Source organism: Diospyros lotus, chromosome 8 (assembly GCF_014633365.1).
Source record: "Diospyros lotus cultivar Yz01 chromosome 8, ASM1463336v1, whole genome shotgun sequence".
Lineage (NCBI taxonomy): Eukaryota > Viridiplantae > Streptophyta > Magnoliopsida > Ericales > Ebenaceae > Diospyros > Diospyros lotus.
Genome location: NC_068345.1, coordinates 9,557,081 through 9,583,152, shown reverse-complemented (window position 1 = coordinate 9,583,152; position 26,072 = coordinate 9,557,081). Strand labels below are relative to the sequence as shown.

Sequence of the window (26,072 nt, the reverse complement as noted above, 5' to 3'; positions counted from 1 at the left end):
GTCTAATTCCAAAATTTATAACGTTAAAAGCTGTCAATTATATAACGTGAAGAGCCAATTTTACATAGTAGAGTACCACAAGCTATGGCAGTGCATAGGGACCTCCCACGCGTCCTACAAAACTGGGCTTCTAACTTCCAACGTACATGACGTCTTAAGAATTGAATTCGCGGTTAGCTGGGACGTTGACAGGTTGACATTAACACGTCCCAACGTCTCCTTCTCTCCGCCAATACCCAACAATTTCCCCTCCCTCTCTCTCTCTCTGGCATTGCAAGAAAGAAACCAGTTTCGTTGCAATTTGGCCGCCAAAGCCAGACCGAACAAACAACAAAAACCCTTTGGGATTTCAGTTCCTCTCCTCTGTTTCTGAGAACCCTCTTTCCCGCGCCATGGATTGCTTGGAATCGGCGGCATCGCCGGAATATGCATACATCCTCCTCTACAAGGCGGCATCGATGATACCCATCTCGCATTACGCGTTGGGTCTTCTGCTCGTTGTGACTGCCGTTCTGTACAATTTCTTGGAGTTCCATATCCTGGAAGATTTCCGAACCGGGTTTCGCGGAAGCCCGGTTTCTCTGGCGTACAATTCTTGCTCGGAGATTTATGAAGGCGTTGTCTCCAAGTGTCGATTACTTCACGGAAGGTGTGCAATTGTAGGATTCTTTTGGTTTTTGTTTTCTTACTATCGTCTCTGATTTGGGTGATAAAGGAATTCAAAATTTTCAACTAGGTTGTTTGAAACTAGTATTTACTTTGGAAATGCAATGCTATGAGCCAATGCCTCAATTCCTTCGTTTTCCTTTGCTTGGTGGGAATTCTGAATAACGTGGCTTTGAACGGGAATGAGATTCACCATCTTTACTGTATTATTATTTGCCCCTATTAGAATTGCTGAAAGGGTTAATAGCAAATCACCTCTAAGATTAATCGAAGTCGCCAAATTTCTAGTTTGCGATACAGAAGATTTCCTTTTAGAACAACTCAGTATGAAAAGAAATGAGTAATAGATCAAGTGGGTGGGTTTCCTCTTTTACTAGACTTAACCCAACCAAAGGTCGAGTCTCTTCAAAGAGTCGCACCTATTCAATGGTGACCAATCAGAAGAAATACAGATTAAAGTCGTATCTCTTCAAAGAGTTACCTAAAATAATTAATCTTCTGATTTCATCCAATCTTTTATTGTTTATTTGTACAAACTACACAACACATAGGCATAGCATGACCAGCAATCTTGTGAACTTATGGGTTATTCTGTTTATTTATTAGTTGTGCAGATATTGGATCATGTACAGTTACGTTTTTTTTATTTGCGTGTCTGTTGGATCTTGTTTGGTGCATGAAATGTGCAGGTATTTGGCGACTCCGTGGCTGGCAAGTCCTCATATCCAGACTACTTTCTTGAATTTCTTTGGTAGGCCTCCCGTTTTCAGTTACAGAAGGTGAGGTTTTTCTTTTCTTTTTCTTTTTCTTTTTCTTTTTGTTTACGTGAAGAATATGATCCTTTTAAGTCAACAAGTTCAATAGAATTATACTTCTGCATATTGTAGCTTTTTTTTTAAAAAAAAAATTGGAATTGCTGTATGTTGACTTACTCTTTGAAACTGCTCTAGCGAATGTGGAAATGGTTCAAAAGGAGTTTAGGTCAGCTCATGCCTCATGGTAAATAGAGAAAGGAAGAGAGGAGGGAAGCGGAAGAAAACTAAAACTGGAAGTTGCATAGAAAGTTAAAGCATCCTGTTTTACGCATATTTTGTTACTTTCAAATGGATAATACACAGATACTGTCGAGGAATGGTATGTGCATGATGAGTTGCATGAGATATGCCAGGTTTAGGGAAAAAAAAAGAACAGAGGTAGCGTGCTTTTGTAATATGGTATGGGGCATACATAAGTAAGGTAGGTGATTTCCATGAGAGAGAGAGAGAGAGAGAGAGAGAGAGAGAGTATTAATTTTATGTGTAATTGTTAGTCTTAGTCTAACCAATTTTTGCATTGGCATGGACATCATTAGCAGAAAATTTGTACTGGATCTGAAGGAATGGCATGGTGTTCTGAGGAATAAACAAGAATAGAAAAACAGAAAGAGTGGTTAATCAACAAATGTTAGTTGGTCATTTTTTTTGTAAGGATGTAGTCGCCTACATTCCAGGGAATTTTAGATATATTGAATTAAACTTCTTGCTAAAAGTTTGGCTTTGGTTGCATTAGAAGCAAGGATTTCTCATGTACTGTTGAAGCTGATTTTTGAAAATGGAGCAGGGGCTGCAGCAATTAGGGTTTTGATTGAAGTGACCAACTTAGTTTATAGATTGGATTGTTGAAGGAATTAAAGCTGGTTGAAGCTTTTGAGTTGCTGTTTAGTGTCTATTGTATTTGATTAGTAATATCTGTTACTTGTAGTTGTTATTTGTTATGTTTAAAGTATTATGAAAGAGATAGGTCAGTTGTATAAATAGGGGTTCACTATCATTAATGAAGTATTGATCCAGGCATTTTTCAGACAGTTTTTCCTTCTCTCTCTCTCTCTCTCTTATCTCTGTCTGGTTTTCATTTTTTGTTCGTTTCTATTTAACTCACATGGATTGTAGGATTTTGAAGTTAGATGCTATGCATCTTTAGAAGTATTTTGATTTTGGTTTCATCTTGAAACAAGAGGTATTAGAGAATAAATTCTTCTCTTGCTTTTTCCACTGAGCTAATCACTTGTATATATACAGGTTTGACAGCTATCTCCTAAGAATTCAAAGAAAAAACTCTCCTAAAAATTCAAAGAAAAAACTATCTCCCATAATCAAGGAGATTCTTATTTTTTATCTTCTCCCAACAAACCTATCTTCTTATCTTCTCCTCTAATGAACCTAATCTTAGCCCCCAAAAATACAAGAAATACAAAAATACAAAAAATAAAGAGATAAATATATAGTGTTAAATCATTTCTCTTAGATTAGTTAAAAGCCTTGAGAGGATATTGGTTAGGGATGTATTCAGTATTTCAAAGGTTAGTTTCTAGAAGGTTGGTTAGTATTGTAACGGCTATTATAATGGCCGGTTTGTTATCTTGTAATGTCCGCTCCTTATGTATTATAAATAGGGGGTCGGGGGGGTCTTATTTGAGACAATGATTTTTCTATCTTGAGCGGGAAGAGATTGAGTATGTGCTTGTGTGTGAGAGAAAAGTAGTTTGGCTTTGTCATCTCAAAATTTTGTATAGCTTGTTGTCACGGCTCTTCCGTGAATTTGGTGCGCTCCTAGTCCGGAATGGATTAGGAGATGATTTCGGTAAGAACATAACATAGCAAGGGAGAAAAAGAGTGAGATGGAAGAAAGTGAGAGAGAGAGATTGAGTGAGAAAAGCAAGAGAAGCAAGAAGAAGTTTCTGGTATTCAATTCAACAATAATTCCCCAGCATAGCTTAGGAGAATATATATACAACCGGTAGGGTGTAGGTGCTGCCACAACAGATCCCTTCCCCATTCAGTTATAACCAACCTTTTGTCCTGTTCTACCCCCTCCACATAATCTTACTGCCTTACTAGCTAATACGAATAGAGGAATTACAATAGTAAAAGAACAAAATTACAGCAGTTAAGTAATTATAGTAGTAAACGAAACAATCATAATTTTGCTACTCTAATTTGCTATCCAAATGAGCCTTCCGTGACAATTCCCCCTCCCTTACACCTTTTTTATCCTCAACAAATGCTGAGGAGGCTGGCAGCCCTTGGGTATTGTTTGAATAAATTAGGCAGGTATTCCCAAGTGTTGCTTTTTGTTGTTCCATCCTGCTACTTAACTAGCACTTGGATGAGTGGAACTCCTTAGTTGTAAATCATGCTTCTGTCCAAAATATCTTTCGGTTCTTCCACCCTACCCACCTCCTCAGGAATTGTGGGCATTGCTGGGTTCACCTATTTAGATCCTGTTGTTTTCTTCAGTAAGGAGACATGGAAAACCGAGTGGATATGGGTTCCCTTCGGAAGCTGTAGATGGTAAGCCACTTTTCCCCGCCCTTTCTAGTATGAAAAACAGACCAAAATACCTAGGAGCAAGCTTTGAGACCGGCCTTTAAGTAATAGCCTTCAAGTGGGGTTGCCTTATGGTATACCTTCTCTCCTACCTCAAATTCCCTGTCACTTCTCTTCTTATCCGCAACTTGCTTCATCCGATTTTGAGCTGAGGCCAACTCTTGCTTCAGTTGTTGCAATACCATCCTCCTCTGCTGCAAGTATTCTTCTACTGAGGCTGTAGTGGGATGCTCTCCTATAGCTAGCAATAAAGGCAGCTTGTATTCGAAGAGAGCCTCAAAGGGGGACATTTTCATGGAGGAGTGGTGGTTAGAGTTGTACAACCATTGAGCCAAGGAGAGCCATCTATGCCAGCTCTTGGGTTGCAAGATGTAGATACACCTTAAATAAGTTTCCAAGCCTTGATTTACCTGCTCAGTATTCCCATCTGTTTGGGGATGATAGGCGGAAGACATATTCAACTTAGTTCCCAACGCCCTCATAAGCTCCTTCCATAGGATGCTTGTAAAAATCTTGTCACGATCGAAGATAATTGTCTTAGGAACCCCATGTAGAGCTACCACCTGATCCATGAAGATCCTAGCCACTTCTTGGGCTGTATAAGGATGGGCTAGTCCTATACAGTGAGCAAACTTGGTGAATCGGTCCACAACCACCAATATGCTATCTTTCGCTTCTGACTTAGGCAACCCTTCGATGAAATCCATAAAGACACTAGACCAAGCTTGCTTGGGCACTGGTAGGGGTTGTAAGAGCCCGGGTAAGCCACATTCTCATTCTTGCACCTCCTGCAAATGTCACATCCTAACAAAAACTTCCTTACCTCTGCCCTCAGCCCTTGCCAATGAAAGAGTTGCTTCACCCGTAGGTAAGTGTTTTGGATCCCCGAGTGTCCCCCCACTAGACATTCATGCAATGATTGCAGGATCCTTCTCTTGAGATCTTCATTATCCCCAATTACAATCCGGCCATGATATCTCAGCATTCTGTCCACGAAAGTATACCCTTTAACCCCCTCAGTTCCCATTACTACCTTCTCTAATAATTCCCTCACATTTTCATCTCCTTCATAACTCTTTATCACCTGTTGGCACCATTTGGGAATGACAGTGGTTATGGTTGCTACACTTCCCTCCTCATGACACCTTGAGAGTGCATTTGCAATCACATTTCTTTTCCCTTTTTGTACTGTATTGAGTAGTCTAAGCCCATCAATTTGGCCATGCCCTTCCTTTGCAACTGCGTTTATAGTTTCTGCTGCAACAAAAACTTCAAACTTTCGTGGTCCGTCTTTATTATGAACCTTCGTACTTCTAAGTAATGCCTCTATTTATCTATAGCCATCAACACTGCTAGAAACTCCTTCTCATATATGTTAAGCCCCAAATGTTTGGGGCTCAACGCTTAGCTTAAGAATGCTAATGGCCTCCCTTCTTGAGCCAGGACCACCCTTATACCACTCCCACAAGCATCTGTCTTAAGGATAAAGGGCTTACTAAAGTCAGGTAGCCCTAATACTGGTACCCCACTCATAGCTTCCTTCAACTTCTCAAAGGCCTCTTTTGCCTCAGGTCCCAGTTGAAATTCCCCTTCTTTAGCAATTATGTTAGGGGTTTGCTAATGATCCCATAGTTTCTTACAAATCGACGATAGTATCCAGTAAGTCCTAGGAATCCCCTCAAAGCTCTTACTGAATTAGGCCTCGGCTAGGACACCATAGCTTCCACTTTTTTTGGATCAGTGCTAACCCCCTCCTTGGATATGATGTGCCCCAAATATTCTACCTGCCCTTGACCAAATGCACACTTAGATTTTTTAATGAAAAGCTTGTTAGATTTGAGGATATCTAGAGTGGTCCTAAGGTGAATTAGGTGTTGGTCAAGGGAAGGGCTATAGATGAGTATATCATCAAAGAACACAAAGATAAACTTTCGAAGATAGGGCTCAAATATTTTGTTCATTAAGGATTGAAAAGTGGGCAGGGCATTGGTGAGCCCAAATGGCATCACCACGAATTCAAAGTACTCGTGGTGAGTCCTAAAAGCTGTCTTATGTATATCCTCCAGACTCATCCTAATTTGGTGGTATCCTGAACGCAAATCAAGTTTTGAAAAGAATTGGGCATGGTGAAGTTCATCTAAAATGTCTTCCTCCAAGAAGGGTATAGGGAATTTGTCTTTGATGGTCATGGCATTAAGTTGGTAGTAGTCCACACAAAATTGCCATGATCCATTTTTTTTTTTTTAACTAATAGGACAGGGGAAGCAAAAGGGCTTTGATTAGGTCTAATGATGGATTGTTGGAGCATTTCCCTAACCATTTTCTCTATTTCATTCTTTTGAAGTGGAGGATATCGATAGGATCTCACATTAACGGGTTTGGTATTTGGTTTTAAACGAATTGTATGGTCAAATGATCTGGTAGGAGGTAGGGAGTTAGGTTCCATGCGAAGGTCCTCATATTCTACTAGCAATTCATTAATACAATCCAAGTGATTTACCTAGTCAGGGAGTTCCATGGGTGAACTGACAGTCAGGTAGGCCTTTCCGTGACCTCCTTGGAATTCCTTAGCTGCTACGATGGAGAAGAGACTAGCCAACTGACTCCATTTTCCTTTAAGTACCCTCTGCAATCTCTTCCCTATTATCATCTTGCATGTCCCAGCCTCCTTACCCCCTGTCAATATCATCCTCCTTCCCTCCTTTTCGAATGATACCTTCATCCGGTTAAAGTCAAAGCTAATTGGGCTTTACCCCTTTCATCCAATCTACACCCAATACTACATCACATCCTCCCAACTGTAACAACCTTAGGCCTGCTTCAAATTTCTCCCCCTGCATCTCCCAGCAGAACCTATTACAAGCTGAGGTACTCATCACCCTTTGGCCATTAGCGATGGTCACACTCAAGGGTGGTGTCCCTGTGAGTTGACATTTCAATCTTTTGGCCCTGCTTTCATCCAGAAAGCTGTGCGTACTCCTACTGTCAATTAAGATCATCAGGGTGTTTCCCTTAATTTGTCCTTCTACCTTTATTATTTTGTCGTTGGCTACCCTTTTCAAGGCATGAATGGATATTTCCCCATTGTTCTCCTTTGCCCTTTCTTCACAATCCTCTCTTTTGTTAACTCTTGGTCAGTTTCCTCCTCCCCTTCTAGCAATAGTATCTGCCTCTTACATTGATGTCCCGCATGATATTTCTCCCCACACCGGAAGCGCAAACCTGCTAATCTCTTCTGTTCTCTCAGTTTCTTTCCAAAAGGAGTTGGGTTAGGGCCTGCTATTAGAATTATTAGTATAATTAGATATATTGCATATTGTTGTTAGTGTTTTTATTTATTTGTTATAACTATGTGTAATTAGGCTAAGTCCATAGGCTAAGCCCGTAGGTTATTAGGCCCGTTGTACCTATTATAAATAGCACACTAAGAGACTAATCTCTTAAGTTTTTCTCTCATAATTATTTTCTCACATGGTATCAAAGCCACCGGTAAGAAAAACCCTAGCCACTGCTATGTATCTTTTTTCAGCGGCCTAAAAACCCTAGTTTCTTTCTTCACCGTCACTGTTCATGCCGGAACATCACTGTTCGGCCGTCGTTTGCTGGAACCGACCCCACCTTAGGGTTCACTGCCTTCAGGCCGAGTTGTTATTGGAAAATCGCAGTCGCCGAAGCCCCCACGCGCTGCTGCCACCCGCAGTCGTCCGCCCCCACGTGCCGGCGCGTTTGCCGGCCATTTTCTCCCGGCTTCTCCAGATTAGCTCGCCTCCCTTCCCTAGGCCTATTCTCGATGTTAAATCCTTGCTATGTCTAACCTCAGTGACGTAATTTTTGTTGGTGCTACTCCCGCAACTGCACCTGTTGCCCCTGCTGCCTCTCAGTCCTTTACTGTCTCCAATCTCGGAATAACCAATATCACCATTGTCAAGTTGATAGGGTTTTCCAATTATCTCTCATGGGCAGCCTCTGTCAAAATGTGGTTCAAAGGGCAATGCCAAGTCGATCATCTTACCACAAAGGCTGAAAGTGTGCCAGAAGCCAATCGGGCTAGATGGGAACAAGTTGATGCCTAGTTATGCAGTCTCCTATGGCAGTCCATTGATCCATCCATCATGCAGCTCTTTCGGCCATTTGAAACTTGTGTTGACGTGTGGAAGGAAGCTGAAGAATGTTATACGAATGACATCCAGCGTTTGTACACTGTGATTTCTAATATCAAGAATCTGAAGCAAGAGTTGTCCATGGAATCTTATTTGGGAGAGGTTCGGGCTCTCATGCAAGAATTTGATGCTCTTCTTCCCATTACTATGACCAAGACCGAACAGGTTGCTCAAAGAGAGAAGTTTTTTATGGTTATTGTTCTTTTTGGTCTAAACCCAAAATTTGACGCCATCAGGCATCAAATCTTGATCAGCTCCACTAATCCTACCATGAAGGACTCTTTTAAAAGGTTGTTGAACATGATCGGTGCACATGGTATGTCCTCTTCTTCTTATGTTGTTCCTCCAGTCGAATCTTCAGCCCTTGTGTCTCAGGCTTCTTACTCAGGAGGAAATAGAGGCCGTAATAATATTCGGACACGTCCACAGTGTACCTTTTGTAAGAAACTGGGTTATCTTGAGGACAGGTGTTGGAAGAAATATGGTCGGCCCGCTGATCTGCCTACCTCATCTACCAATGCAGCTCATGCATTCTAGAGTGATCCTAGTTGATACTTATGTCTGCAGTTGAGTATGATGTTTTTTTGAAGTTTTAGGCCACCCAGCAGTCTCATCCTGGTAATCCCATTGCTTGCGTTGCTAAAAGCCCATCTCTTGGTCCTTGGATTATAAATTCTGGCGCCACTGATCATATGTGTGGTAATGAACTTCTTTTTTCTTCACTTACTTATTTTGATACCTTGCCAACAATTACCCTGGCTGATGGCACCAAAACTGCAGTTAAAGGGATAGGCCAAACCACACTCACTATCATCTTGTTGTGCCGATGGCTTGCACCAGTGCTGCTTCCCTAGATCTTCTCCATTCTCGTCTTGGTCATCCCAGCCTCTCCAAATTGAAGAAATTAGTTCTTAGTTTGTCATCGTTGTCTATTTTTGATTGTGAGTCATGTCAGCGTGGTAAACATGCACGTAGTTCTTTTTCCAGTCGTGTCAATAATAGGGCTGAGGCTCCATTTTCTCTTGTGCACTCTGATGTATGGGGGCCCAGTCGTGTCACTTCTATTTTTGGTTTCTCATATTTTATTACTTTCATTGATGGTTTTTCTCGCTGCACTTGGTTGTTTCTCATGAAGAGTTGGTCTGAGTTGTTTTCTGTCTTTCAGACATTCACTATTGAAATAAAAACACAATTTGGAGTTTCTATATGTGCTTTACATAGTGATAATGCACCTGAGTACTTTTCTTCTCAATTTACTACTTTTATGACTACTCACAGCATTCTGTATCAATTTTCTTGTCCTTATACACCTCAACAAAATGGTGTTGCCGAGCGTAAAAATCGCCATTCGCTATCTCATTGAAACTGCACGAATACTACTTTTACATGCCAATCTTCCCACCAAATTTTGGGGAGATGCTGTTCTTACTGTGTGTTATCTGATCAATCGCATGCAATTTTCAGTGTTAAAGGACAACATTCCTCACTCTCTTTTGTTCCCCTCCTAGCCCCTTTATTTTGTTTCCTTTCGTGTATTTGGATGTATCTGTTTTGTGCATTCCTTTTCACCGAGATAGGATAATCTTGCTGCCAAATCCCTCAAGTGTATTTTCCTCGATTACTCCCAGTTGAAGAAAGGCTACAAGTGTTACTCTCCTGAGTTGAACCACTATCTTATGTCTGTTGATGTCACATTCTTTGAACAACAATCCTTCTTCTCGGTTGTTCAACCTAATTCACAACGTCTTGACCAGGAATTGCTTATTCCTTATCTTCCATTGCCCTTATCAGATCCGTCTATCTCCTCCTTGGTGGACCCTTCACTTCTATCTTTTGGTCCACACTCCCTGACTCCTCCACTTCTTACTTATCACCGTCGTTCTCATCCTGCTCCTGGCATCGGCATTCCTCTTGATTGCGACTCTCCTGACTCACTCTCTCCGTCAATGGTCACACCTGCCATGGATCCTCAGCCTGACAGCCTTCCTATTGCACTCTGCAAAGGTACACGGTCTACTTGCAGTCCACATCCTCTTTATAATTTTTTGTATTATGACTGTTTGTCACCTGCTTATAGTGCTTTTGTTTCGAGCCTTTCTTTTGTTTCTATTCCTAAAACCATAGGTGAAACCATGTCCCATCCTGGTTGGTGCCAGGCTATGTTAGATGAGATGGGTGCTTTGCATTCTACCAGCACTTGGGATTTGGTGCCTTTGCCACCAGGAAAGACTCCTGGTTGTTGTCGGTGGGTGTTCACCCCTAAAGTGGGCCCCGACGGACAGGTGGAACGTCTTAAAGCTCGCTTGGTTGTCAAAGGCTTTACACATATCTATGGGTTGCATTACAATGATACCTTCTCTCCAGTTGCTAAAATGGCCTCTGTTCGCCTATTTCTCTCTATGGCTACCACGTGTCATTGGCCGCTTTATCAATTGGACATTAAGAATGCCTTTCTTAACGGTGATTTGCAAGAGAAGGTTTATATGGAGCAACCACCTGGTTTTGTTGCTCAGGGGGAGTCCAATGTAGTATGCAAACTTAAGAAGTCTCTCTATGGCTTGAAACAATTTCCACGAGTGTGGTTCAGCAGGTTCAGCACTGTGGTTCAAGCCTTTTGTCTCACTCGAAGTAAAGCTGATCATTCAGTTTTCTATCGATATTCTTCTTCTTTATGTATCTACCTCGTTGTTTATGTAGATGGCATTGTTATCACAGGGAACGATCAAGTTGGTATACAAAATCTGAAGGAACATCTCCATCAGCACTTTCAGACTAAAGACTTAGGCAAACTCCGGTATTTCTTAGGTATTGAAGGTGCTCAATCAAAAGATGGGATCTCAATCTCTCAGAGGAAGTATGCACTTGGCATCTTAGAAGAAACTGATATGGTGAACTGTAAACCGATTGACACCCCAATGGACCCAAATGTCAAACTCTTGCCGGGACAGGGGGAGTCTTACTCAGATCCTGGAAGGTATAGAAGATTGGCTGGCAAACTAAATTATCTCACAGTCACTCGTTCCGACATTGTTTTTGCTGTGAGTGTGGTGAGTCAATTTCTCAATTCTCCATGTGATTCTCACTGGGATGTTGTTATCCGGATTCTGAGATATATCAAATAACCACCAAGTAAAGGGCTTAACTATGAGGATAAGGGGCACACAGATATTTGTTGTTATGTAGATGCAGATTGGGTCGGCTCTCCTTCTGATTGTCAGTCTACTTCTGGATATTGTGTTCTTGTGGGAGAAAATCTGATTTCTTGGAAAAGTAAGAAACAAAATGTAGTAGCTAGATCCAGTGCAGAGGCAGAATATCGGGCTATGGCTAATGCAACTTGTGAGCTCATCTGGCTTAAGTAATTCCTTGAGGAACTCAAGTTTTGTGAAGTGTCCCCTATGAATCTTGTTTGTGATAATCAGACTGCCTTACACATTGCTTTCAATCCAGTGTTCCATGAAGCGGACTAAGCATATTGAAATCTATTGTCACTTTATTAGAGAAAAGCTGGTTGAAGGTGTTATTGTTACAGAGTTTGTTAACTCCAGTGATCAACTTATCGATGTTTTCACCAAGTCTCTAAACGGTCCTCGGATAGAATATATCTGTAGCAAGCTTGGTGCATATGATATCTATGCTCCAGCTTGAGGGGGAATATTAGAATTATTAGTATAATTAGATATATTGCATATTGTTGTTAGTGTTTTTATTTATTTATTTTTTTGTTATAACTATGTGTAATTAGGTTAAGTCTATAGGCCAAGCCCGTAGGTTATTATGCCCGTTGTTCCTATTATAAATAACACACTAAGAGACTAATCTCTTAGGTTTTTCTCTCATAATTGTTTTCTCACACCTACCACCCCTTTTACCCTACTATTTCCCTTTACTAGATCCTGGTTAAGGTTCCTTCCAACCACATTGGATGATCCTACCACCATTCCCCTCGTTTGTTGCCTCTACTTCCTCATTAAGGCTTCTACCACCAACTCATGCAGCCCAGCATTCTCTGAAGCTGGCTCTACCAACTGAGGTCTGAACACCTTCATCATTGGCCTAAGCTCATCATTGAGACCACTTAAATAGCTTCGGTATTTCTTGGGTATTGAAGTTGCTCAATCAAGAGATGAGATCTCAATCTCTCGGAGGAAGTATGTGCTTGACATCTTAGAAGAAACTGGTATGGTGAACTGCAAACCGATTAACACCCCAATAGACTCAAATGTCAAACTCTTGCCAGGATAGGGGGAGTCTTACTTAGATCCTAGAAGGTATAGAAGATTGGTAGGCAAACTGAACTATCTCACAGTCACTGGTCCCGACATTGCTTTTGCTGTGAGTGTGGTGAGTCAGTTTTTCAATTCTTCATGTGATTCTCACTAGGATGCTGTTATCTGGATTCTGAGATATATCAAACGAGCACCGAGTAAAGGGTTACTCTATGAGGATAAGGGGCACACAGATATTTGTTGTTATGCAGATGTAGATTGGGCCGGCTCTCCTTCTGATCGTCGGTCGACCTTTGGATATTGTGTTCTTGTAGGAGGAAATCTGATTTCTTGGAAAAGTAAAAAACAAAATGTAGTAGCAAATCCAGTGCAGAGGCAGAGTATCGTGCTATGGCTAATGCAATTTTGAGCTCATCTGGCTTAAGCAACTCTTGGAGGAACTCAAGTTTTGTGAAGTGTCCCCTATGAAGCTTGTTTGTGATAATTAGGCTGCCTTGCACATTGTTTCCAATCTAGTGTTCCATGAGCGGACTAAGCATATTGAAATCGACTGTCACTTTATTAGAGAAAAGCTGGTTGAAGGTGTTATTGTTACAGAATTTGTTAACTCCATTGATCAACTTGTCGATGTTTTCACTAACTCTCTAAACGGTCATTGGATAGAATATATCTGTAACAAGCTTGGTGCATATGCTATCTATGCTCCAACTTGAGGGGGAGTATTAGAATTATTAGTATAATTAGATATATTGCATATTGTTGTTAGTGTTTTTATTTATTTATTTGTTATAACTATGTATAATTAGGCTAAGTCTATAGGCTAAGTCCGTAGGTTATTATGCCTGTTGTGCCTATTATAAATAACACACTAAGAGACTAATCTCTTAGGTTTTTCTCTCATAATTGTTTTCTCACACCTACCACCCCCTTTACCCCACTATTTCCCTTTACTAGATCCTGGTTAAGGTTCCTTCCAACCACACTGGATGATCCTACCACCATTCCCCTCGTTTGCTGCCTCTACTTCCTCATTAAGGCTTCTACCACCAACTCTTGCAGCCCAGCATTCTCTGAAGCTTGCTCCATCGACTAAGGTCTGAACACCTTCACCATTGGCCTGAGCTCATCATTGAGACCACTTAGATAGCTCGACACAAAGTAGGTCTTTGAGAGGCGATTATGTTGGATCATGAGAGATCTCAACTCCTCAAAACGTTTTTGGTAGCTCTCCACACTACCGGTTTGCTTCAGTTTGTTGAACTCTTCTATGATGTCCACCATGCTTCTCTCCCCGAACCTTTCACATAACCTTTTAGAAAATTCCTCCCATGTGTAAATCCTCCCTTGTCTAATGCTCCCTTGGTACCAGGCATCAACCACCTCATTGAAATAGGCTGCAGCCAATGGTACTCTCTGCCTCTCAGGAATGCCATACCACTCAAACATCATTTCACATTTCCTTAGCCACCATTAAGAATTGACTCCCTTGATTGTGGGAATCTCCATATGGGGCATTGGAAATCCCGGATGCTAAGGATTTATAGGGCCTTCCCGACCCCTATCCATCAAACCTTCTAACTCCTCTTTAGGGTCCACCTCAATCTCTAAGGTACCTTGTCCCTTATTCATCCTATTCCTCTGTAGAATTGGTTCTGTACACTCTCTAGGTGGGAATTCAAGGGACAATCTTATTGGATTTTGGCGAGCAAACATGACCATGAACTGTTGCCTTTGTGCACCTAGTTCATCTCGCACCCTTGCAATAGAGCCTTCCAGCCGCCGCTCCAATCCATCTATGGTGCTCCCTACTCGGCGATCCAACGCCATGATCGCCTTGTGACTCCAGGTGGCCCCTAATTCCAACTGATCGATCTGGTTTTGGCATTTAGATATGGTTGAGCTGGCTTGTTGCAGTTGGGACTCTAAGTTCTTCATTGGCGTCCCCTCTGCTATCATCTTCTTCCTTAGTAACTGGTCGATGAAAGGTGGCTTTGATACCAAAATGTCACGACTCTTCCATGAATTTGGTACACTCCTAGTTCGAAATGGATTAGGAGATGATTTCGATAAGAACAAAATAGAACAAAGCGAGGGAGAAAGAGAGTGAGAGAGTGAGATTGAGTGAGAAAAGCAAGAGAAGGAAGAAGTTTCTGGTATTCAATTCAACAATAATTCCCCAGCATAGCTTAGGAGAATATATATACAACCGGTAGGGTGTAGGTGCTGCCACAGCAGATCTCTTCCCCATTCGGTTATAACCAATCTTTTGTCCTGTTCTACCTCCTCCACGTGGGGAATCTTATTGCCTTACTAGCTAATACGAATAGAGGAATTACAGTAGTAAAAGAACAAAATTACAGCAATTAAGTAATTATAGTAGTAAACGAAACAATCATAATTTTGCTACTCTAATTTGCTGTCCAAATGAGCCTTCCGTGACAATTCCCCCTCCCTTACACCTTTCTTGTCCTCAAGAAATGCTGAGGAGGCTGGCAGCCCTTGGGTATTGTCTGAGTAAATTAGGCAGGTATTCTCAAGTGTTGCTTCCTGTTGTTCCATCATGCCACTTAACTAGCACTTGGATGAGTGGAACTCCTTGGTTGTAAATCACCCTTTTGTCCAAAATAGCTTTCGGTTCTTCCACCTTACCCACCTCCTTAGGAATTGTGGGCATTGCTGGGTTCACCTGTTCAGATCCTGTTGTTTTCTTTAGTAAGGAGACATGGAAAACTGGGTGGATATGGGTTCCCTCTAGAAGCTGTAGACGGTAAGCCACTTTTCCTGCCCTTTCTAGTATGGAAAACGGACCAAAATACCTGGGAGCAAGCTTTGAGACTGGCCTTTGAGTAATAGCCTTCAAGTGGGGTTGCCTTAATCTTAAGTATACCTTCTCTCCTACCTCAAATTCCTTGTTACTTCTCTTCTTATCCGCAACTTGCTTCATCTTATTTTGAGCTTAGGCCAACTCTTGTTTCATTTGTTGCAATACCATCCTCCTCTGCTGCAAGTATTCTTCTACTGAGGCTATAGTGGGATGCTTTGCTATAGCTTGCAATGGAGGGGGCTTGTATCCGAAGAGAGCCTCGAAGGGGACATTTGAGTGGAAATGTGACACAATTGAACCCACCTTCTTCAAGCTCGTGTTTGATAAAGCTCTTGTCAATTCTAACATGTTTCATTCGATCATGTTGTATTGGATTATTCACGATGCTTATGGCAGATTTGCTATCACTGTAGAGCTTTGTTGGGGCTGAAATAGATATTTACAGATCATCCATTAGTCTCTCTAGCCAAATAACTTCACATATGCCTTGCGCAATGGCTCTAAATTCTACTTCAGCACTACTCCTAGCCACCACCTTCTGCTTCTTGCTTCAAAACGTGACTAAATTCCCCCACAACTTTGTGCAAAACCTCGAAGTTGGCCAGCCTAATCTGCATCTGCAAAGGCTTCATTATTTTGCTTTTCATGTTTTTGAAACATCAGTCCTCTACCTGGAGTTCCCTTGAGATATTTGAGGATGTGTTCCACGACATTTAGATGTTGAGTTAGGGAATGCATAAACTGGCTAACAAAACTTACTGCAAAGGCAATGTCAAGCCTTGTGAGAGATAAATAGATGACTCTTCCAACTAGCCACTGGTACCTTCCCTTGTCTGCAGGAGGATCATTTTCATCTAGCTTCCACTTCTAGCCTTCTTGTAGAGGAGTCTCAATTGGTGTGCAATCTAATTTCCCGATTTCTCTTAGTAAGTCAAGAGTATATTTCCGTTGAAAGATGAAAATACCATTATGGTTTCTTGCAATTTCCATATTGAGAAAATATCTCAAGTCCCCCAGATCTTTAACCTTGAATTCTATTTTCAATTGTTGCTTGAGCTTCCAGAGTTGGCATGTGTCATCACCTGTGATGATAATGTCATTTACATATATGATCTGTAGGGATCTTTTTCCTCCTTCTCCCATCTTGATGAAGACCGTATGGTCTGCTCACCCTTGCTTGTATTCGAGTCAAAAGAGTGTTGCACTAAATTTTTTAAACCATGCTTGGGATGATTGCTTGAGACAATATTGAGATTTTAATTTACATACTTTCCCTTTCTGATGTGCCCAAAATGTAAAAGAAATACTAGCACCCATTGCTTGATAAGAAAGTTTGCCACAAATAAGAAAATACTAGTTTTGATTTGCCACACTCTAAGATAGAAGAAGGAAGAGTGATAAGAATCAAGTAAATTCGCTACTAAACAAGTGAATTGCTTAGATAAGAGTTAGGATAAAAATGCTCTCTACACTTTCTTCATAAAAATGTTCACGTTAAAACGTTACAAGATCACACATATTGTTGGAGAGTCCTAGATTATGAGGAAGTCATGGGAGTTGGAGCAGATAAGAAGCCGATGCAACAGATGAAGATAGGTCTCCAGCTGACCAAGAAAAGAAGATAAGATGCAAAAAGATAAGTTCCTAAAAAATCAGGAAAAATAATAGGAGTAGAGATAATAGTTTTCTTATCTTATCATATTCTAAAATTTTGTTGTATATTAGCTCCTATTTTTTAGGATTAGATAACATAGAAACTTGTATAAGTAGGGTTCCTATCTATTGAATTAGATTATTGAGTACATTCATCAATGACTCGACTTGAATTTCGGGTTCCCTATTCTAGGGACTGAATCTGTTCATGGTATCAGAGCTCAGTTTTTCATAGCTGAGTATCTTAATCAATATGGCTAGCCCTAATCTAGCAGCCATCCCTACAACTGAGGAGTCTTCTCTCAAATCAGTGCCTTAATAGTCGAGTGTGCAGCCTCTCATCATTCCTGCCAGCATGCTCTCCATGAATAGCCAAACCCTGCAAATCACACAGCACAAGCTGAATGGCAGGAATTTCAGGGAATGGTCTCAGTCTGTGACTTTGGTGATTAAGGGCAAAGGGAAATTTGGCTACCTCACTAGGACCGTTCCAACACCTCAAGAAGAGTCCGGGGATTACTAGCAATGGGAAGTAGAGAACTCTATTCTCATGGCGTGGTTAATCGATTCAATGGAACCAAAGATAGGCCGAACCTATCTGTTTTACAAGACTGCAAAAGAGGTATGGGATGCAGTCCAGGAGTTTTCGACTTCTTTCAAGGCCTCAATTCTGACTTGGATGAGGTTCGGGGACACGTCTTAGGCATCAAGCCAATGCCGACACTTAGAGAAGCATTCGCGAAAGTTAGACGTGAGGAAAGCAGAAGGAGAGTCATGCTTGTTTCAGTAGAACCCAACACTGGATCTGCCCTTGCTGCAACGAAAAAGCAGAAAATCTGAGGGCTAAACAGTGGTGTGAATACTCTAATAAGCCCTACCATACAAAGAACAACTATTGGAAACTTCAAGGAAAGCCACTGAATTGGAAACCAAGAAACAAGAAGGAGAAGGAGAAGGAAAGACCAGCTTATACAACCACGAGTATGCCTGCAACTACAAGTACTCCTAACAACGAAAGAGGTATGGGATTGAATTTAATAGTAGATCAGGTAGATTTCTTGCAGAAATTATTGAATGATGCACATATTCCAAAGGATTTAGATGGACCAGCAGCAGCCACCCCTGCATCATCCTTAGCCTAAAGAGGTAACTCAGTTTTTTCCTTAACTACTAGAAGGATAAGCAACAATAGTTGGGTTGTGGATACAAGAGCATCTGATCATATGACCAGATCCATGGCTATGTTTGAAAATTTTCAATTGGGAAATAAGGATCTAACTGTGTTAATGGCAGATGGAACAATATTCTCGGTTAAGGGAAAAGGAAAAGTGTGTGTGGCTGGTTTAGTGCTTGAATCTGTCTTATATGTGCCAAATTTAAAGTGTAGTTTGTTATCTGTGAGTAAACTCACTAGAAATCTAAATTGCACCGTGACATTTTTCTCCTCACATTGTGTTTTTAAGGATCGATCCACGGGGAAGATGATTGGCAGTGTTGAGGAGAAGGATGGGCTCTATTGGGTATTGGACAACAAGGTTTTTTTTAGTCAGTTGACTCGTAGTTTTTCTTTTTCAATTAGTTTGAATTCAGAAATCTTGTTATGGCATAAACGTCTTGGTCATCCTAGTTTTCAGTAGTTGAAACATTTGTTTCTTGATTTATTCATAAATAGAGCCAATTTGGAGCTTAAGTGTGACCATTGCATTCTTGCCAAACAAACTCACAGTTCATATTCACAAAGGCATATAATCCTTCCAAGCCATTCCATTTGATCCATAGTGATATATGGGGTTCAACTTGGGTTTCAAACTTGAATGGTGCTAGGTGGCTTGTGACGTTCATTGATGATCATACAAGGGTATGTTGGGTGTACCTAATGAAAGAAAAATCTAAGATATGTACAATTTTTCAAAATTTCCATAAGCTTGTCCTAAATGTATTTTAGTCCTTTATTTGCATCCTTAGAACTGATAATGGCTGAGAGTATTTCTCTTACCCATTTACCCAATATCTCACTACAAATGAAATATTTCATCAAAGCACGTGCCCCTACACTCCCCAACAAAATGGGGTAGCTAAGAGAAAAAACCGTCATTTACTTAAAGTTGCTAGATCCTTAATGTTCATTAGTTCCACTCCTAATAGGTATTGGGGAGAGGCCATTCTAACAGCCGCTTACTTGATTAATAGGCTCCCAACCAAAGTTCTAAAATACCAAACACCCTTGCACAATCTTATGACTACCTTTCCTTATGTTCGGATTCTTAATACTCTTACCCCAAAAGTATTTGGATGTGTGGTCTATGTCTATCAAACCAGCCCAAATCATCACAAACTAGAACTAAAGTCATTCAAGTGTATTTTCATTGGTTACTCTCCTACCCAAAAAGGATATAAATGTTATTGTCCTACATCACAAAAATTCTTTGTTTCTTGTGATGTAATATTTGATGAAATAGTTTTTTATCATAGCAACGCTGCATCACGGGTGGAAGAGAACTATTCGGATCCCACAGTTTCAATATCGATTACATTGCCTATATCCCCCTCTATTACTGATGATGATCTTGTAGTTGTTTGTTCACAGCCTGCAACGTTTGAACCCAGCAATCTCCAATCATCAACTGCTACAAACCCAAAATTTGATCACAGACTAGATGAACTAGGGGAGATTAACCTAAGGGAAGAATTGAGTCTAGAAAAACAACTTAAAGTGTACTCAAGAAAGCCTAAAAATCCTGCTCCTCAAATCAGCCAGTTGCTAGAACTTGCGATCGGTCCAATAAATGAGGAAAGCAATGCAGCAGTTAGGAGTGATCTAGATCTGCCTATTGCAGTCAGAAAAGGAGTAAGATCCTATGTGAAATATCCCATATTGAATTATCTAAATTACTCTAAATTGTCCCCACAGTTCAAGGCATTCACTATAACTATGGATGAAGCTTCTATTCCCAGTAATATACCTGAAGATTTGGGTGATACTGTGAGAAAACAATTAGGAGAGAAAAAACCTAAGAGATTAGTCTCTTTTAGTTTGTTATTTATAATAAGTATAATGGGCCTTAAACCTATAGGCTTAATCTAATTACAAATAAAACACACATATAGTAAGTATAATATATACTAATAATTCTAACACTCCCCCTCAAACTGGAGCATAGATATCATATATACCAAGCTTGTTACAAATATATTTCACTCGAACACCCTTTAGAGACTTGGTGAAGACATCTGCAAGTTGATCATTGGAGTTAACAAACTCTGTAACAATAACACCTTCAACCAGTTTTTCTCTAACAAAGTGACAGTCGATTTCAATATGCTTAGTCCGCTCATGGAACACTGGATTGGCAGTAATGTGTAAGGCTGATTATCACAAATAAGCTTCATAGGAGACGCTTCACAAAACTTGAGTTCCTGCAGGAGTTGTTTAAGCCAAATGAGCTCACAAGTTGCATTAGCCATAGCCCGATACTCTGCCTCTGCACTAGATCTAGCTACTACATTCTGTTTCTTACTTTTCCAAGAAACCAGATTTCCCCTCACAAGAACACAATACCCAGAAGTTAACCGACGATTAGAAGGAGATCTTGCCCAATTTGCATCTGCATAACAAATATCTGTGTGACCCTTATTCTCATAGAGTAGCCCTTTACCTGACGCTCTTTTGATCTATCTTAGAATTCGGATAACAGCATCCTAGTAAGAATCACATGGTGAACTAAAGAACTGGCTAACTACACTCATAGCAAAAGCAATGTCAGGTCGAGTGACTGTGAGATAGTTCAACTTGCCTACCAGTCTCCTATACCTTCCAGGATCTGAATAAAGTTGCCCCTGTCCCGACAAGAGTTGGACATTCGGATCCATTGGGGTGTCAACTAGTTTGCAATTCACCATACCAGTTTCTTCTAAAATGTCTAGTGCATACTTCCTTTGAGAAATTGAGATACCATCTCTTGATTGAGCAACTTCAATACCCAAGAAATACCGAAGTTGGCCTAGGTCTCTAGTCTGAAAGTGCTGATGTAGATGTTCCTTCAACTTCTGTATTCCAACCTGATCACTCTTTGTGATAACAATGTCATCTACATAAACCACAAGGTAGATACATAAAGAAGAAGAATGGCAATAGAAAATCAATTGATCAGCCTCACTTTAAGTGAGACCAAAGGCTTGAACCACAGTGCTGAACTTGCCAAACCATGCCCGTTGAGATTGTTTTAGACCATAGAGAGACTTTCTGAGTTTGCAGACTACATTGGACTCCCCTTGAGCAACAAAACCAGGTGGTTTCTCTATATATACCTCTTCTTGCAAATCACCATGAAGAAAGACATTTTAATATCAAGTTGATAGAGTGGCCAATGACGCGTAGCAGCCAGAGAGAGAAAGAGGCGAACAGAGGCCATTTTCGCAATAGGAGAGAAAGTATCGCTATAATCCAATCCATAGATCTGTGTAAAGTCTATGGCAACCAAACGGGCCTTAAGACATTCCACCTGGCCATCAGGACCCACTTTGGGAGTGAATACCCAACAACAACCAACAGGAGTCTTTCCTGGTGGTAAAGACACTAATTCCCAAGTACCATTTGAATGTAAGACATCAATCTCATCTAACAGAGCCTGAGCCAACCAGGATGGGACAGAGCTTCACCTGTGGTTTTAGGAATAGAAACAGAGGCAAGACTCGAAACAAAGGCACTATAAGAAGGAGACAAACGATCATAGCATAAAAAGTTATAAATAGGATGGGGATTATGAGTAGACCGTGTACCTTTGCGAAGAGTAACAGGGAGATTGTTGGGCTCAGGATCTGGGGCAGGAGGGACAATAGACGAAAAGAGCGAGTCAGGAGAGTCCTGGGTTGGAGGAATGCTGGCGCCGGTAGCGGGATGAGGACGACGGTGATATGTAAGAAAGTGGAGGAGCTGTGGTAGGTGGACTGGAAAACGGTAGGGTAGGCGTCACAAAGGAGACAGACGGACCTGAGGAGGACAACGGAAGAAAAGAAAAAGGAACAAGCAAAACTTGGTGAAGACTCTGTGAATTAGTGAGCAACCGAAAAAAAGGACTGATGTTCAAAGAATGTGATATCAGCAGACAAAAAATAGCGATTCAGGTCTGGAGAGTAACACTTATAGCCTTTTTGCAACCGGGAATAGCCGAGGAAGATACAATTGAGAGATTTTGCAGCAAGCTTATCCTATCTAGGTGAAAAAGAATGCGCATAGATACATCCAAAAACACGAAAAGGAACAGAATAAAGTGGCTGTGTAGGGAACAAAAAAGGAATGAGGAATTTGGTCCTGTAACCCTCAGGATGGCATGCAATTGATTAGATAACATGCAGTTAGAACAACATCGCCCCAAAATTTGGTGGGAAGATTGGTATGTAAAAGGAGTGTCCGTGCAGTCTCAATAAGATGACGATTCTTATGCTCAGCAACACCATTTTGTTGAGGTGTGTAAGGACAAGAGGATTGATGTAGGATGCCATTAGCAGTCATAAAGGTAGTAAATGGAGAAGAAAAATACTCAGGGGCATTTTCATTACGTAAGACACGTATAAAAACTCCAAACTGTGTTTTTATTTTAGCAATAAATGTCTGAAAAATAGAAAACAACTCGGACCGACTCTTCATAAAAAACAACCAAGTGCAACGAGAAAGTCATCAATGGAAGTAACGAAATATAAAAAACCAAGAGTAGAATTGACGTGGCTGGGCCCCCATACATCAGAGTGCACAAGGGAAAAGGGAGCCTCAGCCCTATTATTGACTCGACGAGAAAAAGAATGACGAGCGTGTTTACCACGCTGGCACGACTCACAATTAAATATGGACAATGATGACAAACTAGGAACTAATTTCTTCAATTTGGAGAGGTTGGGATGACCAAGACGATAATGGAGAAGATTTGGGGAAGCGACACTAGTGTAAGCTACCGGTGAACTAGGCACAGCAAGATGATAGTGACCTTATGACTCACGCTCGATGCCAATTGCCCGCCCCGTACCCTAGTCCTGAGCACAAACAGAGGTAGGAGTAAATATAACATAACAATTAAGGGTTTTGGTGAGTTGGCTAACTAAAATTAAATTAAATGGACTATCAAGAACATATAAAACATAATTTAATGAGAAAGAAGAGGTGGGTGTGATTTGGCCGATCCCTTTAACTGCAGTTTTGGTACCATCAACCAAGATAATAGTAGGTAAAGTATCAGAATAGGTAAGTGAGGAGAAAAGAAATTCATTACCACACATATGGTTAGTGGCGCCAGAATCTATAATCCAAGGACTAACAGATGAGTCTTGAGCAACACAAGCAACGGAATTATCAAGATGAGACTGTTGGGTGGCCTGGAACTTCACGAAGGCATCATATGCAGTTGCAGACATAGGTACCAATTGTGAACTTGGTGGAGATTAAGACTAGGATCACTCTGAAAGACATGAGCAGCATTGGTAGATGATGCAGGTGGAGCAGCTGGCTGGCCATGTTTCTTCCAGCATTTGTTCTCAAGATGACCCAGTTTCTTACAAAAGGTACACTGTGGACGTGAGCGATTATTATTGCGTCCTCTATTTCCTCCAACGGTGGAAGCCTGAGATACAAGAACCGAAGATTCGGCTAGAGGAACAACATGAGAAGAAGAAGACATACCGTGTGCAACTGTCATATTCAACAACCTTTTGAAAGAGTCCTTTATGGTAGGGTTAGCGAAGCTGGTCAAGATTTGATGTCTAATGGCGTTAAACTCTGGTTTCAGACCGGAAAGATCAATAACCATAAAAAAAACTTCTCTTGTTGAGCAATCTGTTCGGCGCGAGTCATAGTAAGAGGAAGAAGAGCATCAAATTCTTGCATGAGAGTCCGAACCTGCCCTAGATAAGATTTCATGGACGACTCTTGCTTGAGATTCTTGATATTAGAGACCACAGTGTACAAACGTTGGATGTCGTTTGTATAACACTCTTTAACTTCCTTCCACACATCAACAAAAGTTTCAAAGGGGCGAAAGAGCTGCATGATGGATGGATCAATGGACTGCCATAGGAGGCTACATAACTGGGCATCAACTTGTTCCCATCTCGCTCGATTAGCTTTTGACACACTTTCAACCTTTGTGGTAAGAAGATCCGCTTGACCTTGCCTTTTGAACCACATTTTGATAGAGGCTGCCCATGAGAGATAATTGATAGACCCTATTAACATGATAGTGGTAATATTGGTTGTTCCAAAATTGGAGACAACAAAGGATTGAGAGGCAGTAGGGGCAACCACAGAAACCGAAGGTGGAGTAGCACTGGAAGAAACTGCGTCACTGAAGTCAGATATGGCGAGGACTTTGACACCAGAAATAGCTTTAGGGGTCGTCGGCGGTCAGATCTGGATAATCTGGTGAAAGAAGACTGGCGAATGCGCTGTCATGCGCCGGCGCTTGGAGGTGGAGGTAGCGCGTGGCTGGTCCGGCGGCGACGATTCTTCGGTAGTCGGTCGATTTGGAGGCGGCGAACTCGAGGGTGGTGGCGGTGTGGTGAGGTTGTGGCCGGATGGTGGGATTTCGGTATGGGCAGTGACGGTTGGGTTTAAAAATTGCTAGAAAATGATACACAGTGACGGCTAGGGTTTTTTTATCTCACTAGTGGCTCTGATACCATGTGAGTAAATAATTAAGAAAGAAAAAACCTAAGAGATTAGCATCGCTTAGCTTGTTATTTATAATAAGCATAATGGGCCTAAAACCTATGGACTTAATCTAATTAAAAATAAAACACACATATAATAATTATAATATATACTAATAATTCTAACAAATACAAATTGGAAAAATGCTGTAATGGAAGAAATGAAGGCATTGGACAGCAACAACACATGGGAACTGGTGGACAAACCTAAGGATAAGAAGGTTTTAGGCTGCAAATGTGTGTTTACTATCAAATATAAATCAGATGGGAGTATAGATCGTTATAAAGCCAGGTTGGTAGCCCAAGGGTACTCTCAAACCTATGGAATAGATTATGAAGAGATGTTTGCTCCGAATGCAAAGTTAAACTCCATTAGAGTACTTCTATCCATTGCCGTTAACTTAGATTGGGAGTTGTTTTAGTTAGACATCACGAATGCATTTCTAAATGGAGAGCTAGAAGAAGAGGTATATATGAAGATTCCACCCGGATTTGAAAACGAAGAAAAGATTGGGAAGTTATGCAAACTACACAAATCTCTCTACGGTCTGAAACAATCCCCTAGAGTATGGTTTAAAAAGTTTAGCTCGACTTTAACAAAATTTGGTTACAAGCAAGGTGAGGCCGACCATACTCTATTTATTAAACACTCAAATGGAAAAAGGTGTATCTTGATTGTGTACGTGGATGATATAATCGTTACAGGGGATGATACTAATGAAATTGCAGTTCTAAAACAAAGGTTGAAAGAAGAATTTGTGGTAAAAGATTTGGGGACTATGAAATATTTTTTGGGAATGGAAGTGGCAAGAAGGAAAGAAGGTATTGTAATATCTCAAATAAAATATACTCTTGATCTTCTAAAACATACAGGAATGCTTGCATGCAAACCAAGACAAACTCCACTTGAGAGGAATTGGAAGTATATGAAAAACGATGATGATCCACCAGTAGACAAGGAGAGGTATCAACAGTTAGTTGGGAGATTAATTTATCTGTCTTTAACACGCCCAGATATAGCCTATTCAGTGAGCATCATAAGTCAATTTATGCATGCCCCAACTCAACAACATTTGACAGCTGTATATCACATTCTGGGATACCTAAAGGGCACACTAAGTAAGGGGTGAGATTATCATAAGTCAACGAGCCACCACGCTCCACGTTCACGTCCCGATCTCCTCATTCATGATCACCTTGGGGGGGGGGGGGGGGGGGAACATAAGGGGTGAGATTACGCAAATCTCAGTAAGTACAAGAGAACTATCAAACGTATTTAAACATAACATGAACTTGCAACATGAATATATAACATAAGGGGACACGATAGGTTCTACCAACTTGCAAGGGTAAGAACCTCCGTTCGTAGCACTACTAAACCCCGGTCCCATAACTTGCTTGAGAACATGAAACTTGCTTAACATGAGGGACCACATAAACATGATTCATGAGCGTACCTAAACATCGTAGATAGTTCATA

General features: G+C 40.9%; 1 protein-coding gene across 1 annotated transcript in view; it reads left to right on the top strand.

The window, feature by feature from the left end:
- Positions 1-212: 212 nt before the first annotated feature.
- Positions 213-26,072, top strand: part of LOC127808223 (embryogenesis-associated protein EMB8-like) — an 88,017-nt gene continuing 62,157 nt past the window's right edge. Inside the window, exons 1-2 of the mRNA XM_052346659.1 lie at positions 213-649; positions 1,356-1,445. Of these exons, the coding sequence (XP_052202619.1) occupies positions 393-649; positions 1,356-1,445 (347 nt within the window). The 5' untranslated portion in view covers positions 213-392. The remainder of the gene's footprint in view (positions 650-1,355; positions 1,446-26,072) is intronic.